Source organism: Botryllus schlosseri, chromosome 6, assembly GCF_051294905.1.
Source record: "Botryllus schlosseri isolate E-star chromosome 6, Bs_hap1, whole genome shotgun sequence".
Taxonomy (NCBI): Eukaryota; Metazoa; Chordata; class Ascidiacea; order Stolidobranchia; family Styelidae; genus Botryllus; species Botryllus schlosseri.
Genome location: NC_137241.1, coordinates 6,689,062 through 6,704,083, shown reverse-complemented (window position 1 = coordinate 6,704,083; position 15,022 = coordinate 6,689,062). Strand labels below are relative to the sequence as shown.

The 15,022-nt window shown below is 40.2% G+C and overlaps 1 protein-coding gene across 2 annotated transcripts in view; it reads right to left on the bottom strand.

The window, feature by feature from the left end:
* Nucleotides 1-424: 424 nt before the first annotated feature.
* LOC145440736 (fibrinogen-like protein A) overlaps nucleotides 425-15,022 on the bottom strand; it is a 32,247-nt gene continuing 17,649 nt past the window's right edge. Inside the window, exons 3-5 of one of the 2 annotated variants that reach the window (XM_080318475.1) lie at nucleotides 13,337-13,433; nucleotides 11,643-11,739; nucleotides 425-1,095 (exon numbers count right to left, since the gene is read on the bottom strand). In XM_080318475.1, the coding sequence (XP_080174601.1) occupies nucleotides 783-1,095; nucleotides 11,643-11,739; nucleotides 13,337-13,433 (507 nt within the window). In that variant the 3' untranslated portion in view covers nucleotides 425-782. The remainder of the gene's footprint in view (nucleotides 1,096-11,642; nucleotides 11,740-13,336; nucleotides 13,434-15,022) is intronic. The other variant, XM_080318476.1, reaches the window with a different exon arrangement.

Here is a 15,022-nt window from a genome sequence, read left to right as displayed (position 1 = left end):
AAATTTTAGTCTGATATAGCACATCAACATTATTTGACATGACACTTAGGAAGATATGTCATAAACCGGCCAGGTTTGATTCCGGGTACGTTTAGCATAATATGTTTGGTGAGCCAAGAATGTTCCTACTGTCACGCCTATGTGTAGTGAAAAAAATCTCTGGTATGCCGTGCAGTGTGCACGAGATACCGATTCCATATTGTCACGCCGGTACTATGTCTATATACTTGAAGGTACTCATCTCTTCAATATTGGGTGAACTCGGCCTTTCTTGTCCTTGGAATCAATCACATGGAGTAATCTCAACGCCAAAAGCCGTGGCTGTACATATCTTTTGCGACGTCTAATCAACGGCACCGGCATCGCGACAACCGACTACTTCTACTTTAACGTTGATAACGTCGATGTAAATCAAACACAGCCCTTTACTACAATATTTGAATATAATGAAAAAAAGTGGACAAAGGTGGACTCGACGTAGGGTTTCTTTAGCAATGCTTAACCGCGATTCGTCAACCGTCTTTACAACAAATTAACCGATAGAACTATTCTAGCTATTGAATCCATGCGAAGAACGAAAAACGCAAGAAATACAAAAAACAAGGAAATGCCGTGCGCACGCGCTAACACTTGCTGTTTTGAATGACTTGATATTTTGAATTCTAGTCATTGTGATACCGATTACATTTTGCAGTCATTACAATACACAAAGTTGTACATAATATATAATGTACACTGTAAGGCAATTTATAACAATCCCGTTGCCCTTTTTTGCCAATCGATTACAATGTTTTCCGAATCTTCATCTCACTGAAACGCATCTTTATCCACTGCCCAGAGCGATAACATCTGATATTACTGAATACAGAATTTAAATAGGCTTGACTACAATATTTATACCACCAGCCACCGTCATTAATGTAATCGTTGTAACCAGTAGTTGCACAATTTCTAGATGCATCATCATTATCTACATCCCTTGTTGTAAATTCTTGACCGTTCACATTATGATTCAGCAACACGTTGGTGAAGTTTCCTGAATAGTCACCGAATCGCAATCTGTAGTTGTCAGAGCTTGCACCGATCTCGAACGTGCTGGAAATGAAAAAATGGCGCCAAATTATGGTTGTAATATTGAACCAGCTCATTGATGCTTTATAACCGAACAAAGCGACAAAATTAGGCGAGCCACAACGCATATAGCCTCTATCATGGGTTCTGACTAGAGCGACTCACCAAGCCGCATGAGGCTCGTGGCAATGTTTCCATCGGTTCTTGTCATTGCTCAGAAATGATTGGCATATTAATGCCACGAAAAGAGTCTACGATTGAAAATTATTCGAAATATCAAACCTCCGTTTAAGGGCGGGAGGGACAAATTAAAACTAACGCATACTGTATGCGTAATCTAATTCTAATTGACACGTGAGCTTGATTGATTGTGAATGTGACCCAGTTTTACTTCATCTGATAGTTATCATAACCAAGTATTTGTGAACTCGAACGTTACTTTAGTTCGTTTAGTTCAAGGCCAAATCCTATGTTGTGTTTAATTCATTGAACCTCAAGCTCAAACCGGCAATTTCAACTGTCACTTACAGAATTAATATATTTGTGTTTACGACTATCACCAAGCACTTGCACTACTACTCAAGTTACAGAGCCTAGTTTAATGGATAATTGACACAACTTTAGAGGGAGAATGAGATTCAGCTTAAAATATGCTACTGGGAGTTCATGATATCTGCAGAGACATGAAATAATAGTAGAATTACGCAATAGAATCCATTTAGGTTACCCCAGCTAAATATATTCTTGTTCCCCCTGGAGTGACAACCTCATGTCTCTAAAAGTGAGATTTCGGAAGAAAGCGTTTTGAAATGATGAAATTGATTTCAGTTTCCAAATATTGTTGTTGTTGACAAATATGCTATTCTCCAATGCCCAACATCACTGTACTCCCCAGCACTAGCTGAACCAGCTTCGGAGATGGCAGCATAGGAATGGTGCGAACCCCTGAAAGGTTCAGGTTCGTGCGAACGCGAACCTTTTTGTGAGGTTTTTTGTTAACGCGCACGTGAACCCATGGCGTTACGTGACGTCATATTGCTAATTCCAACCCTACATTTCAGTGAACACGCTACCTAGCGACGACTCAAGCCGATTTATGCCACAATGCTGAAGTACATGCTGACTTTGTAAACGTCTCTTAATGTATCAACTGGAGCAAGCAAATGCTATAATAATCCCACAAAATCAATGTCTTCCGTCGCTTTGCCAACAATTTCGACTAGGAATTCTAAGGGAATAGAAGCTTACGCTATAATGGTCTAGGCCAGTCCGGACAGCATATTCGGCATCTGATTATTGCTAAATTGACATAGAGCAAAGGGTAAAACTGATTTCTATACTTGCTACCGATATTGCCCCATAAAAAAAAGTTAGCCAACACCCCGATCACACGGATTTGGTTTTTATGATGCAATAAACATATCAAATCGAGATGATCCAGTACGCCGACTAGAAAGCTGAATTTCGAGCAAACTTTTGTGACAAAGCAAATAAACTTTTTGAGATTGTTAAGGTGCATGCTCGTTTAGTGTTTATTTTTTCTTATGCTGCCAGCGCCATAAATAGAGTTGTCCGAAGTTGAAATGCGAAGTATTTCAACCAAAGATAATACAATGACGGGAAAATTTGTAATGCATGAATGTATTCATATTTGCTTTCAAAGAATTTTCAATGGAATTTTTATGTACCTCCAATCACTGTTATTAATAACAATACAGATCAGGTTCGGCCAGCCCGTGGCACGCAGGCCAAATTTGGCACACGAGAAGGTTCGGTGTGGCCTGCGAGGTAATTCTCGAAATTATTTATGACATCTGGTACAATTGCAAGGCCAACCAAAATTTGATTAGCATGACCGCAAAATTTGATGATGACCAAAACAACAGTTCTGACGCATTGACGTATCCAGGGGCCAGCCACATTTATCCCAGATCTTTGTATATGACCATATAAAGTAGAATATTTCATAGCAGAATTATTTGACTCGAAATTTTTCTCGGTACTTCGCATGATTCATTGTCACTAGATTTCTTGCATTCAGTATTTGAGCACCCTTCTGAAAATTATAAATACATATTATTCACAGAATTGAGTCTAACTATATTCGCAATTAGGAGATAACGTGTCGTCTAACACGCAGCTTCGCTTGTGCACTCGCAGCGAGATCGTCGACAAAACATTTGCACAAAATGATAGAGGCGTGTTCAGTTGTTCACTGATACCGTCGATTTTGCTATGTCTAAACGTCGAATATTCCTGTCCTTGCCAAATGAGCCCAGTGGTATACAGATGCGACCCCCAACGTAGGCTATGTTAGCAACATATTTATTGATATAATTCAGTCATTATCTTGCAAAAAAAAATTCCCGCTTCGCGCGACCAGGGCCTGATTACGCACTGCACAGTTGGATGACATATTGTTATCAATTTTAGAGCGTATTAATATAAGTATTGTTTGCAATGTTACCTAATTCGGTTCGCTCCTATCGGGCGACTAAAAAAAAGGTTATCAACATTCCAGTTGCCCGCGCAATGGTTCATAAATCTCATGTGTCCCTTTGGCCGAAAAAGTTGCCCACCCCTGATATAGATAAAATTAGACATTACTTAGAAATTACAACTCAGTTGTGCAAGGGAAGAAAATCGCAAGATGCGTTTTCGCGATGCAGTCAAAATTGATGCAATTTTCGGAATTATACCATGATACTGTGACAGAGCAAATGCATCGGCTGGTTTTGTAAAATTGTAAAAGTGATGTAAATATGACCAAACGATGCTTCCCACTTGACAAAATTAAAAATATTTGTAGTGCAGCTTAGATGTTTGGGTCGAACAAATGATTAAGAATGACCGCAAGTCCCAATCCTTGAATACTTGATTAAGTACATGTAGACTAGACATAGGCTATGGTGTTTGACTACTTATCTAAATTCCATTTATGACCAATGTCTATTAGTAGTAAGAGTGTGTGTGCTTGTAATCAGGATAGTGTGCAATGACAAAATTAGTAAGTTCAATCTCTTTATTAGTTGCTGACTCAACACAAGAGCTACACTTGGATTTTTTATCTACATTTTTTTTATACAAGATTGGATATCTGCCATATTTGAATGATTCATACATTTCAGGATATTAGGGAGTCCATGTTATAAAAACTGGAAATAAGAAGGATATTTAGCAAATCTTTCTTTCATGTTAATTGCATAGTGGATAATTCGAACTGTTCCACAATGATATAATTTAGCATGCCACCGTTAATTATATGTTTGCATATGTTTAATGGTTGTATGATAGTCATTCAACCGACAACGTGGCATATAATTTTCGAAGTTAATTGGTAATAATGCTGGAGTCGGAGTCGGTACGTTTAAAGACCCAGGAGTCGGAGTCGGGGTCGGAGTTGTTACGTTCAAAGACTCAGGAGTCGGAGTCGGAGTCGGTATATTGAAAATGTGTGGAGTCGGAGTCGGAGCCGGAGTCGGAGGTAAAATTTACCGACTCCACAGCCCTGTACAGCACACACAAAATCAGCTGTAAAACAGCCGAATGACAAAACAACACTAATGGAAGATTCCCAGCGTGTAGAGATGTTCCTTCTGGCGGCAGAGGATCGGCTTTTGCAGCTTTATAATGGTTGATTCAAGGACCTTTAAATGAAAAAGAGAACGACCACGAGCAACTATGGAAAACTGATTGATATCAGAGTTGGATCAATTACAATATTTTATTTCAATTACAATTACAATTACAATTACTTTTAAACAGCTACCCGCTTTTCACCGCTACTGATCATTAATGTCGGGTCTTCGTTTAGCGGGCGTCCCGACTAAACGCGCGAAGCGCGAACATTTTCTATAATTCAAGATCAAATCGGTCAATACCATCGGAAATTGCATATATTGCTATCAATTTTAATCCGCTGTCTCTGCTCACGTAATCACATTTACAGGTAAAGCTGATCGAGTGAGATGTGTTGGAAAAGGTAGGATCCCTAAATATAATTAAACATCTTCGGGCGTACCCATTGGTATAATGCAGGGGTCACCAACACGCGGCCCGCGGGCCGCATGCGGCCCTCGAGGTCATATTTTGCGGACCGCGGCTTGATTTGGAGAAATTTCGGAAGAACGCTCCGTAAACCATTTCGAAATGCAGAAATTGATTTCAGTTTAAACATATTGTTGTTGTTGTTGAAAGTAAGCCATTATACTGTGCCCAATATCACTACACCTTCGGTTCGGCATGGTAATATCATTCTATGGAGGGATAATTTTCTGATATGAATGGGCACATTGCCTTAGCGTGCAATGGTCCACCACTGCCATGACCGGGAGGCTTGATAAACGACTTTGGGCTCACCAAGAGACCGTGCTTTACGAGGAGATAGTTTTTCAGCAAATAGGCTTCCGTGTCTATAACTAACGCCAATATCGATTCTTTAATCCTGGGGCGGCAAATCTGCGGCAGTAGAAGAAAAATTATGCGGCCGTCGACACTCAATTCAATCAGGATGTGTTGGCGGCTGTCAATATTATGCAAATTGAATTTACGAATTGACTCCCTAATTAATGAAATGTTTGAATTATTCTTGAAATTTTCTTCGCGCTATGCGCGCTTCAATACGGGTTGATTTCGGATTTTATTACAGCAGTGTCCTTTGTAATCTGAGTGCCACAGTATGGATGCGAACAGCAGAGAAAAATGATGCACCCCACAAAGAAATACCAATTTTTTATCGTGTTGTCCTCATCCCGAATTATTTTTTTTCTAGTTGGCCTGCGTTTGGGTGAATCCAATATTTTCACTATAACGACAATTCTAATGGGATGTCAAGAAATAACTGCATGCGACATAGGGGACTAATGAGAATTGGCCCACCCAAAGATGCACCACAGCATTAACTTCTTTAAGTTAAACTTACACTCTACCGGTGAATCTGATCACATGGGCCGAGAAAGGATGAATATTTGATAGTAATATGTGAAACTCTATACTAATATTTAATGACGAAATTCCCTTATGAACATAAAAATAATTTCGCGCTTCGCGCTACTACAGTACGGATCCCTGTCGCTCTTTACAACATGACTATATTGACGATCTCGGTGCCCATAGTAAGCCGTTATGAGTAAATAGATTTGTCCGGAGTGTACCAGACATGGGGAGTTTAACGTGGATATTTGGCCCCAGTTTGTTTATTACCACTATGCAGACTTCAGACTTTCAGACTTCAGCGATAGCACTGTTTATCCCTGGCAATGTTGTCTCTCATTTTTCTCGAGTCTGAGCGCCGCAGTGGCTTGGACTGGACAAGAGTGCGCAACGATTAAAAAAATGTTATCACTTCGGATTTTCTGTGCGCAGCCTAGATTTTCTGTGCGCGGAGACCGTTTCAGCACTGCGCATTTGCGCACGTGCGCAGCTTAGAGGGAACATTGCCGATAAGGTGCGGAAAATTAAAATAAATGCAAAAGGAAAGAACCTCCTGATAACTAAGAATTACAATATTTTGGTTCGCATTTACATTTTCACTTGCTCGGAAACTGTCAGATTGCATTTGATGAACATTAGGGTGCGAAAAGTTTCTGGCCCAAGTAAATTCGGCCAAGATTGGAGGTAAGATTGGGATAACAACTCTACAAATGCGTGATCAAGTTTGATGAAGCCTTGGTTGGAAACTTGAAAGTTTTTTGCTGTTGTTGCAACAAGCCTGAGTACTGGTCAGAGATTTAAAAAAAACTTTGACCGTGGTGTAGGAAATGGTTCAGCACAGCTTTCAGAAGAGTTTATTTGCTGTTAATCCATTTTTGAAATATTTAGATTTAGTTTAGCCCACTGGTTCTCTAACTTTTTGAGACACGCCCCCCTTTATGACAGTGAATATTTCGTACCCCGAATATTTCGTCATAGCACACATTGAAACCAGAAAGTTAACAATCCTTACATATAGTTTGATGGTATGGAAGGTCATGACTGTTGATGAGAGAATTCTCCAATACGAAATTCAGACTATATACCGAGCAATAACCATAAAACGGAGGTGAATCGGGCCAAGCGCGGAAATCATTTCAGTTCACTGGAGCGTCGCGCCCCGTTCAGATGCTTTCACGCCGCCCAAGGGGGCACGCCCCTAGTTTGAGAACCACTGGTTTAGCCTATATTGTAATTCACGAAGTTTTCTGTTGCTACTGAAGTATGGGAAATGGTTTAGCGTGACTGAATTATTTAGTTATAACGCAGCACGCATAGAATACCGATGTTAATAGGCTAATTATTACATGTGGTGACTGTTTACTAAGGCCTTAAGGCCCCTCGTCGTCATCCTGGTTCGTACCGGATTTTCACTGGTGCGACGAATAAATGATTGATTGATTAAATGATTATTTTATGTTGTGATTGTCAGGTTTCCATGAAAATGTAATTGAGATTGTAATTAGGCAAAATTTTGATCGAATTACAATTACAATTACAATTACACAAAATAGAAATGCTTCAATTACAATTACAATAACATTAAAAAATGTAATTATTACATTCAGCTCAATTACAAATTACAATTGATCCAACTCTGATTGATATTGTAATGTTTTGCACACTCTGGGTGTTTCAATAGGTGCTGTCCGATGGCAGAATTACATGCTGTTACTTGGTCATAATCATGCATGGTAACTAGAGACTGTGATGATGAAGCAGACATGTCATCACCCTGCGAATTCCTAATTTGACGTGGGACGTGTTGACGAATTCTTTGTTGCAAACGTTGAGATATGCGACCCACATACCGACTGTCACATCGGCACGTATATTGGTAAATTATGTTACTCTGATCAATCGCAGGAAGCTCATCCTTACGCGTTGCTGGTAGTAAAGATTTCGTAGTAAATATGACACGGGGTTCCACTTGTGGGAAACAATGACTCACGTGCGCTGTTTACTGCCGTTCGCGACTTGTGTACTTGTCATTATTACGTCACAACGACAAAGTTCTTTCTATATTTCGAACTTGATTAACCTCATTTACTGGCGTTCACTGCTGAAGAGAGCCAGTCGAAAAGCTTCCAGTGGAATAAATTCAACAATATGAACGTATTGTTTGCTGCAATATCGAAGTTCTGTACTTCGAAAAGGATATCACACTTTGAATCAATTATCGGTATCGGCCATGGTTGTGAAAAACTATCGGCAATTTTCGTGACGCCAAAACTTGGCGGTAGGAAGTCAGAAAACTAGAATCTTTGACCGCTAGACTCAGAATATTGATATATTTCATATAGCTTACACTTTACAGGTGTCAAGATGCAGCCGTTGTAGTTTCTTTCATGTTCGTTCAAGTATAACAATGGCTGTAAAGCTGTTCAATTAAATGCTCTCAAGCTTTGAAAATGTGCTTATTAAGGTATATTCCACTTCTGTTGAATATCGGCCGAATGTATTGGTGTTATCGGTCACGGTGTGAGATTTCGGTTTTGTCGGTATCGACCTAAAAATCTGATATCGGTTGGTCTCTAGAATATACCAAAGAATATTTGCTTCTATCTTTGAAATTGAGTGTCCTGTAGCGATAAAAGGCCTTAAAACCCTATTGGAAGTCGAATAAGTCCGTTGTAGATGTCCCTGGCACTAACACCATTACAGAAAGGGAAGTCAAATTGATAGAAGAAATTTACCAGAAGTGCAGAAGGACAAATATATTTGAAGAATAAATTTGTAGCAAAGAATAACATTTGAATTGCAATTTTTTTCTATAATTGGACCAATGTCGAAAACTGAAGTTAGTTTGTGCGGAACATTTTTTACGATTTGAACAAAATTATGATAATTTTATTAATTTATACGAGAATGTTCATTAATTCCATCTACAGGCAATTTTTTTTCTTTCAAGTCATAATCCTAGTGAGCATGCAAACAGTAATATAATCAGTAGCCTATATGTAGTCACAGTCTAATGATGCCTGCGTAATCAGCTAATGTTGTTTGTCGATTAGTTACCAATATTCGCGGTTTGATCGACCTTTTTTTTAACTGCAGAGCTGAAATATTTGCTTCAGTCTTGATGGACATATCCACGTATGAGAAATTGGCGTGAAATATAGCCGCAACGATTAGTGGAAGAATATTGGTCCTCAATAATACACATCATTAAATATTGCACGGTGTCGGGATATATTAATTTATGTGCAATTTTAACAATGGAAACTGATGAATAGGTCCCCAAAGGTTGTCAGTCGAGCGACGCAAGCAACTATTGCGACTCACAGATCGATGCCGTCAAACATCAACCAATATGGATCATAGTCGTCGCAATTCAACACTTCTAAATATTGGGTGCTCCTGTTGGGGCTGCTACAAATTTCAGGTTACGGTAACCAACTGAGCACAAATGCCTTTAGTATTATATAGATTAATTACAATATCGTCTCGTCTCATGCATTACTGCTACGTAGACTGTTCAATGTACATTTTAATAAGAGATTTAGTCTAGCCGGGAAGCATATGTGAATCGTTTCTAAACTGTAATTGGGGATATAGATTAGAACATTCCATCTTGCTATTATGAACATACAGTCCGCGGCTTCTATGAAATGAGAAAATTGGTCATTCACCACACCAGCTTACAGTAGGCTAACTGGAGTTCTTGATGTTCAATCCCCAGATATACCCGAAAAATCATGCCATAGCATTCATTAAGTTTACCCCTCATGGATTTTTCTGTGGTTCTCTCATCGTTGACATCCTCGCCTCGGAGCAGGGGTGGGATAACTGCGCGCGGCTCTTTAATGATTATACATGCTCTTCGCTCTTTTGCTTGAGAAGCTCAAAGTGATTATAAACTGATGCATTCTAAGACGTATTGACAATATCCGTATTGTTTTTGTGTTGTCTTTTTCGTTATATTTCACGTAACAATTGCCAAATATTAGGGATGGTGTGAACCTCTAAAAGGTTCAGGTTCGTGTGAACGCGAACCTTTTCGAAAGGTTCTGTGTGAACGCGAACGTGAACCTCATGACGTCACGTGACGTCATATTGCTAATTCCAATCCTACATTTCAGTGAAGTGACAGCCAATATTAATGAACACGATACCTAGCAACGACTCGGGCCGTTTAATGCCACAATGCTGAAGCTGATGTAGCCTACATATTGACGTTTTAAACGTCTCCAAATATATCAACTGGGGCAATGAAATGACATAATAATCCCATAAATCAGCATCTTCCGTTGCTTCGCCAACCATTTCGACGAGGACTTGCAGGGGAATGTAAGCTTACGCCTCAACGGTCTGGGCCAGGCTGAACAATGTATTCGGCGTCTATGTATTGCTGCGTTGATATTGAGCAGAGTGTAAAACGGGTTTCTATACTTGCTACCGATATTAACCCAATATCAGGTTGTACAGCAACAAGCAACAAGCCAACACCCCAATCGCACGGATTTGGTTTTTATGATACAATGAGCATATAAAATCAAGATTGAGCCCGTACGCCTGCTAGATTTTTTACATCAGATAACGATATCAATTCCATTGATTGGTTGCATCATTAACTGACTACCTATATGTAGTGTATTTCGCTCTTGGTGTTGTGTGATTGCGGGTCAAGCTCACAGCAAAGACTCATGAATATTCACAAACGGAACGCTGGATATTTCGAGCAAACTTTAGTAACAGAGCAAGTAAAATTTTTGAGATTGTCAAGGTGCATGCTCGTGCTCGTTTAATGTTGATTTTTTATGCTGCCAGCGCCATGCATAGAGTGGCCCGCAGTGGAAATGCAATACATTTCAACCAAAGGTTTTATAATGAAGTGAAAATAGGAACAAATCAAAAAGGTTCACAGTGCAGAACCTACCAAGGTTCGTTTGTGAACGTGAACCTCTAAATTTCTGAGGTTCACACACAGAACGCGAACGTGAACCTCACGTTCACACCATCCCTACCAAATATAGTGAATGTGCACTACAGGGTTGGAACTTTGGATTAGAAATCTCGAATCATGGTGCAACAATGGTGCATGCTCAGATCATCAATCAATGATAAATCGTTGTGTTCAACAATGAACTTGATAATTAATGACGGCGGCGCATGTCACGATTATTTCCGGGCCAGGGTTGGAGAATATGGCTCCTCCATTTGTATTGTAAAGGCTAACATTATAACCAAGAAGATATCGATGAACGATAATTACAAGAAAAGAAAGTGTGAACCGGAAAATATGACTTTTAAAATTGAACGTGAGGAAGAGTTCGCATTCGGTCAGGTAATAAAGGTAAGCCACTATGCCTAATCTGTCAAGATTCGCTCAATAATTACAAAGCTGGTAACTTGAAACGTCATTACGAAATCTAGCATCAAAACTTTGCCAGCGAAGACAGATTTACTGAGCTGGAATCATCCTAAAATGCTCAGCAGCACTTAAAGGAACTGGTTCGCACTACTTTGTCGTCATACCAGCCTGATTTCAAACACCTTGCAGTCAAGCTGATGGTTACGCACCGTATCGCCACACAAAATAGATATAGAGGCACACCCCGCCAATCGACATGCAGAAACTTATTCCCATAATCAGTCACCTGTATTTTACGGTATAATAGGTTCCATCTCTTGCGATCATATCGATTCTCAATTCGTGACTTCCAGATTTGGTTAGTTGGTGCAATATTTCGAGACCTGCGTTGAAGATAAATCTAATATATAGTTGCAGCATATGGAAACTATATTGTCCTCCAGACTACATTTATCCCTATAAAAGCGAGAAAATATAATTATGAATTTCGAGACATTTGCAGCATCGCATCTTATCGAACGTTCAAAATCTCAAAGTTTTTATCGAAAAAAATAAACAGCGGGTTACTATACAGATAGCATGCTTCGGTTTCGTCACAAAATAACTATAACACTAATATTGAGACGTACTGGTGTAAAATTGAATTACTATATACCAGTGGTTCTCAAACTGGGGTCCGCGGTCTTTTCGGCGTCCGCGAGACAAATATTGTTTTGGACTACGAATGCTTTCCAAAAAATTCAAATGATCCAAAAGAAAATTGCGGAATATTTCCGGCAGCTAATTCGCAAATATGTGAGCATCGCTTGAGACCGTTGAAATACTTTAGTATATGGGTGCGCAACCTTCTGGTGCATCGTCAACATTTCGCGGACTATTTCCACATCGGTTAGGTGCTTAGGTCCCACCATACCATATGAATGATTGCTCAACATGCGACTTCACGAGAAGTGAGAAGTCAGTAAGAAAATAGATGGATGAAATGAAGCCGTAAAAAAAAATTATGACCGCATGTTAACCGGAACCTTCGATATTGATATGTTCAGTTCAGGCACTGCATAGTCCCAATCTAAGCTCTCTGCGGTAAAAATACGACTAGCGGAAGAAAATATTGCTCCCCGAATTGAAAAGGAATTTTTCGTACAGATTATAGTCTGGTACGCGTGAGTTTACAAAATAACAACAGGCTTCAACAAAGTAATTATTGATGTTGACAAAATTGATTCCTTAACTTTAAAAAACGTTTGTCGTTTGCTATTTCGGCCCGTTCCTGAATCGCGTAACACCGCTTTTGAATCGGGTGTATCAAGGGCCGTGATGAGATTACGAGTAGGGATAGGAGATGTCTGAAAGATTTGTCCCCCAGATATTGGATTGATCGCCCTATGAGGGTCAAGATCCCCGTTCCGGGGGTTGAATGTGAATTTGTACCTTTTTGAATGCGGTTCACGATATTATACAGTTGCGTTCCTAAAAACATGGCAAACATAGCCGAGCTGGTCGCAAAAAATCGGCTACACAATCGGCTTCGGCTATCACATTGACACCACACAATAAAACGTCCTGTTTAGTGTCAATTGTGTAAGGGACCGTGAGTCATTTAAAAATTGCCGAGGGACCGTTTGGTGAATATTTTTGAAAAGTTTGAGAATCACTGTTGTAGACAGACAGTTACGAGCGGCGTGTGATTATAACAAAGCATTCATTACATGTCGCAATAACTATGCAATCTTCTTTCATGGCAATATACTATAAAATTCATCTAATTACCGCAGTGTAAAAGAAGAAGGAGGCAGATACGCTGTCGAGATGAGACAGATATGTTATATTCGGTGTCTCATATCCTAAAATTAGGCGCCAGCCGGATCGATAAAGTGAAATCAAGTCACATTAGTCACTATTAAAGATTGCTACTGTACAACGACGAACTGATAGTTCAACAAATTCACTTCTAGAGCAGTTTCAATAACCTTCTCTCACCAAGCCACACGTTCCCATCCGCGCTTCCAAATCCGTTCTTGTAATCTTCCCAATTCCGATTGAAGTCGACGCTTCTATCCACTCTCCTTTGAAACACCTGGAAATCGATTTACAGATAAGCTGGTGCCAATAAAAAGATTGTTTGGTCTACACTTCTCCCCAAGTTCTCATCGTCTAGCTAGCACCATTAATTTAGTGATTGTGAAATGTGTACTGTACACTGCAGTGTCGGGAACAAGTCACTAGAGTCAGTGCATATTTTGAATAGAGTCGAGTCAAGTCAAGTCACTCACCTAAGCGTGCACTTGTCACACCCTTAACTCATGGTGAGCTCATACAACAGTTTCAGTGAGAATTGACATTGGTCATATGTGTTGATGAGCCATAACCATGCAGAAACTATGTTTCGTTAAAAAGTTTTTAATAGTGGCAATGGACGTACGATTTCGGTGATCGATAACATCGACCCTCACTACTGGACTCGAATCGTGAAAATTGATATTCGATTCTTATACGAGTACCCGGATCAGTATGCTTAGCTCTAGTCCAGGGGTGGGCAAACTACGGCCCGCGGGCCGCATGCGGCCCGCAACACCGTTCTGTGCGGCCCGCGAGAGTCTAAAAAGAAACTTATTTAAAATATTGATAAAATGCGTGAATCAATGCAGGGTGTGATGACCTTTATTTCACAGAGTAACCAAGGCTTTTATTAACTGAAAACGAGCACTATACGCAACACAGCTAGGCCAGCAACTATAAGGTACCAAGAAATGACAAATTAGGAGCGAGACAATATATAGAGGAAAAGACAGGTAATCAAGTAATAATTGGTTTAACTAAATATAAAGGACGAGACAATCGCGCACAAGAATTCACCACAATCTCCCCGCCCGAAAGGAAATCGTACAATACGTACAAGGAATTGGCAATTGACTCAATATCGAAAACGATCGGGGGCTTTACGGATTCTGGTAGACCGACGTAAAGGCGGACTATCATTATCTTCAGTCGTCTGCGGGCTGTCTTGGTCCAATACGACTTCTGGAGCAGTAGGTGAGTTACGCTGATCACAAGGATCGGTGTCGTCAAGTTCAACATGTTCCGCAGCGGCTCTTGACTCGATGTCATCTCGGTTCTTCGGATAGGGCGCTAAATCTTTCACCGAAACTCTCGATTCCGTACCATTGCGAAAACGGACAGAGGCATACTTCGAATTTGCATCCAGCAAATCCACGGGCTCACACAAGGGTTCATCCTTGCTTCTGACGTGCTTGCGTAGCAGAACAGTATCACTTTGAAGCAACCAATCTGGTAAAGATTGCCCGAACGTAGATTTACGAGGGAATGCGAAAAACCTTTCGTGCGGAGTAACATTAGTTGCAGTGCACAGCAATGAACGCACAGAATGAAGAGCATCGGGAAGTACCATTTCCCAGTCATCTTCGCGCATATTCTGAGAGGCCAGCTGAAGCTTGACAGTTCTCCATATCGTTTGGTTCACTCTTTCGCACTGAGAGTTTCCCGTCGGGTGATAAGGCGTTGAATGACTGCTCGCAATCCCCCTCTTCGCAAGGAAGGTCTTCACCTCTCTGGAAAGAAACGACATCCCCCGGTCACTATGGATATAGTTAGGAGCGCCGACAAGTGAGAACAACTGAGACAATCGATTGATTACCGTTCTCGAAG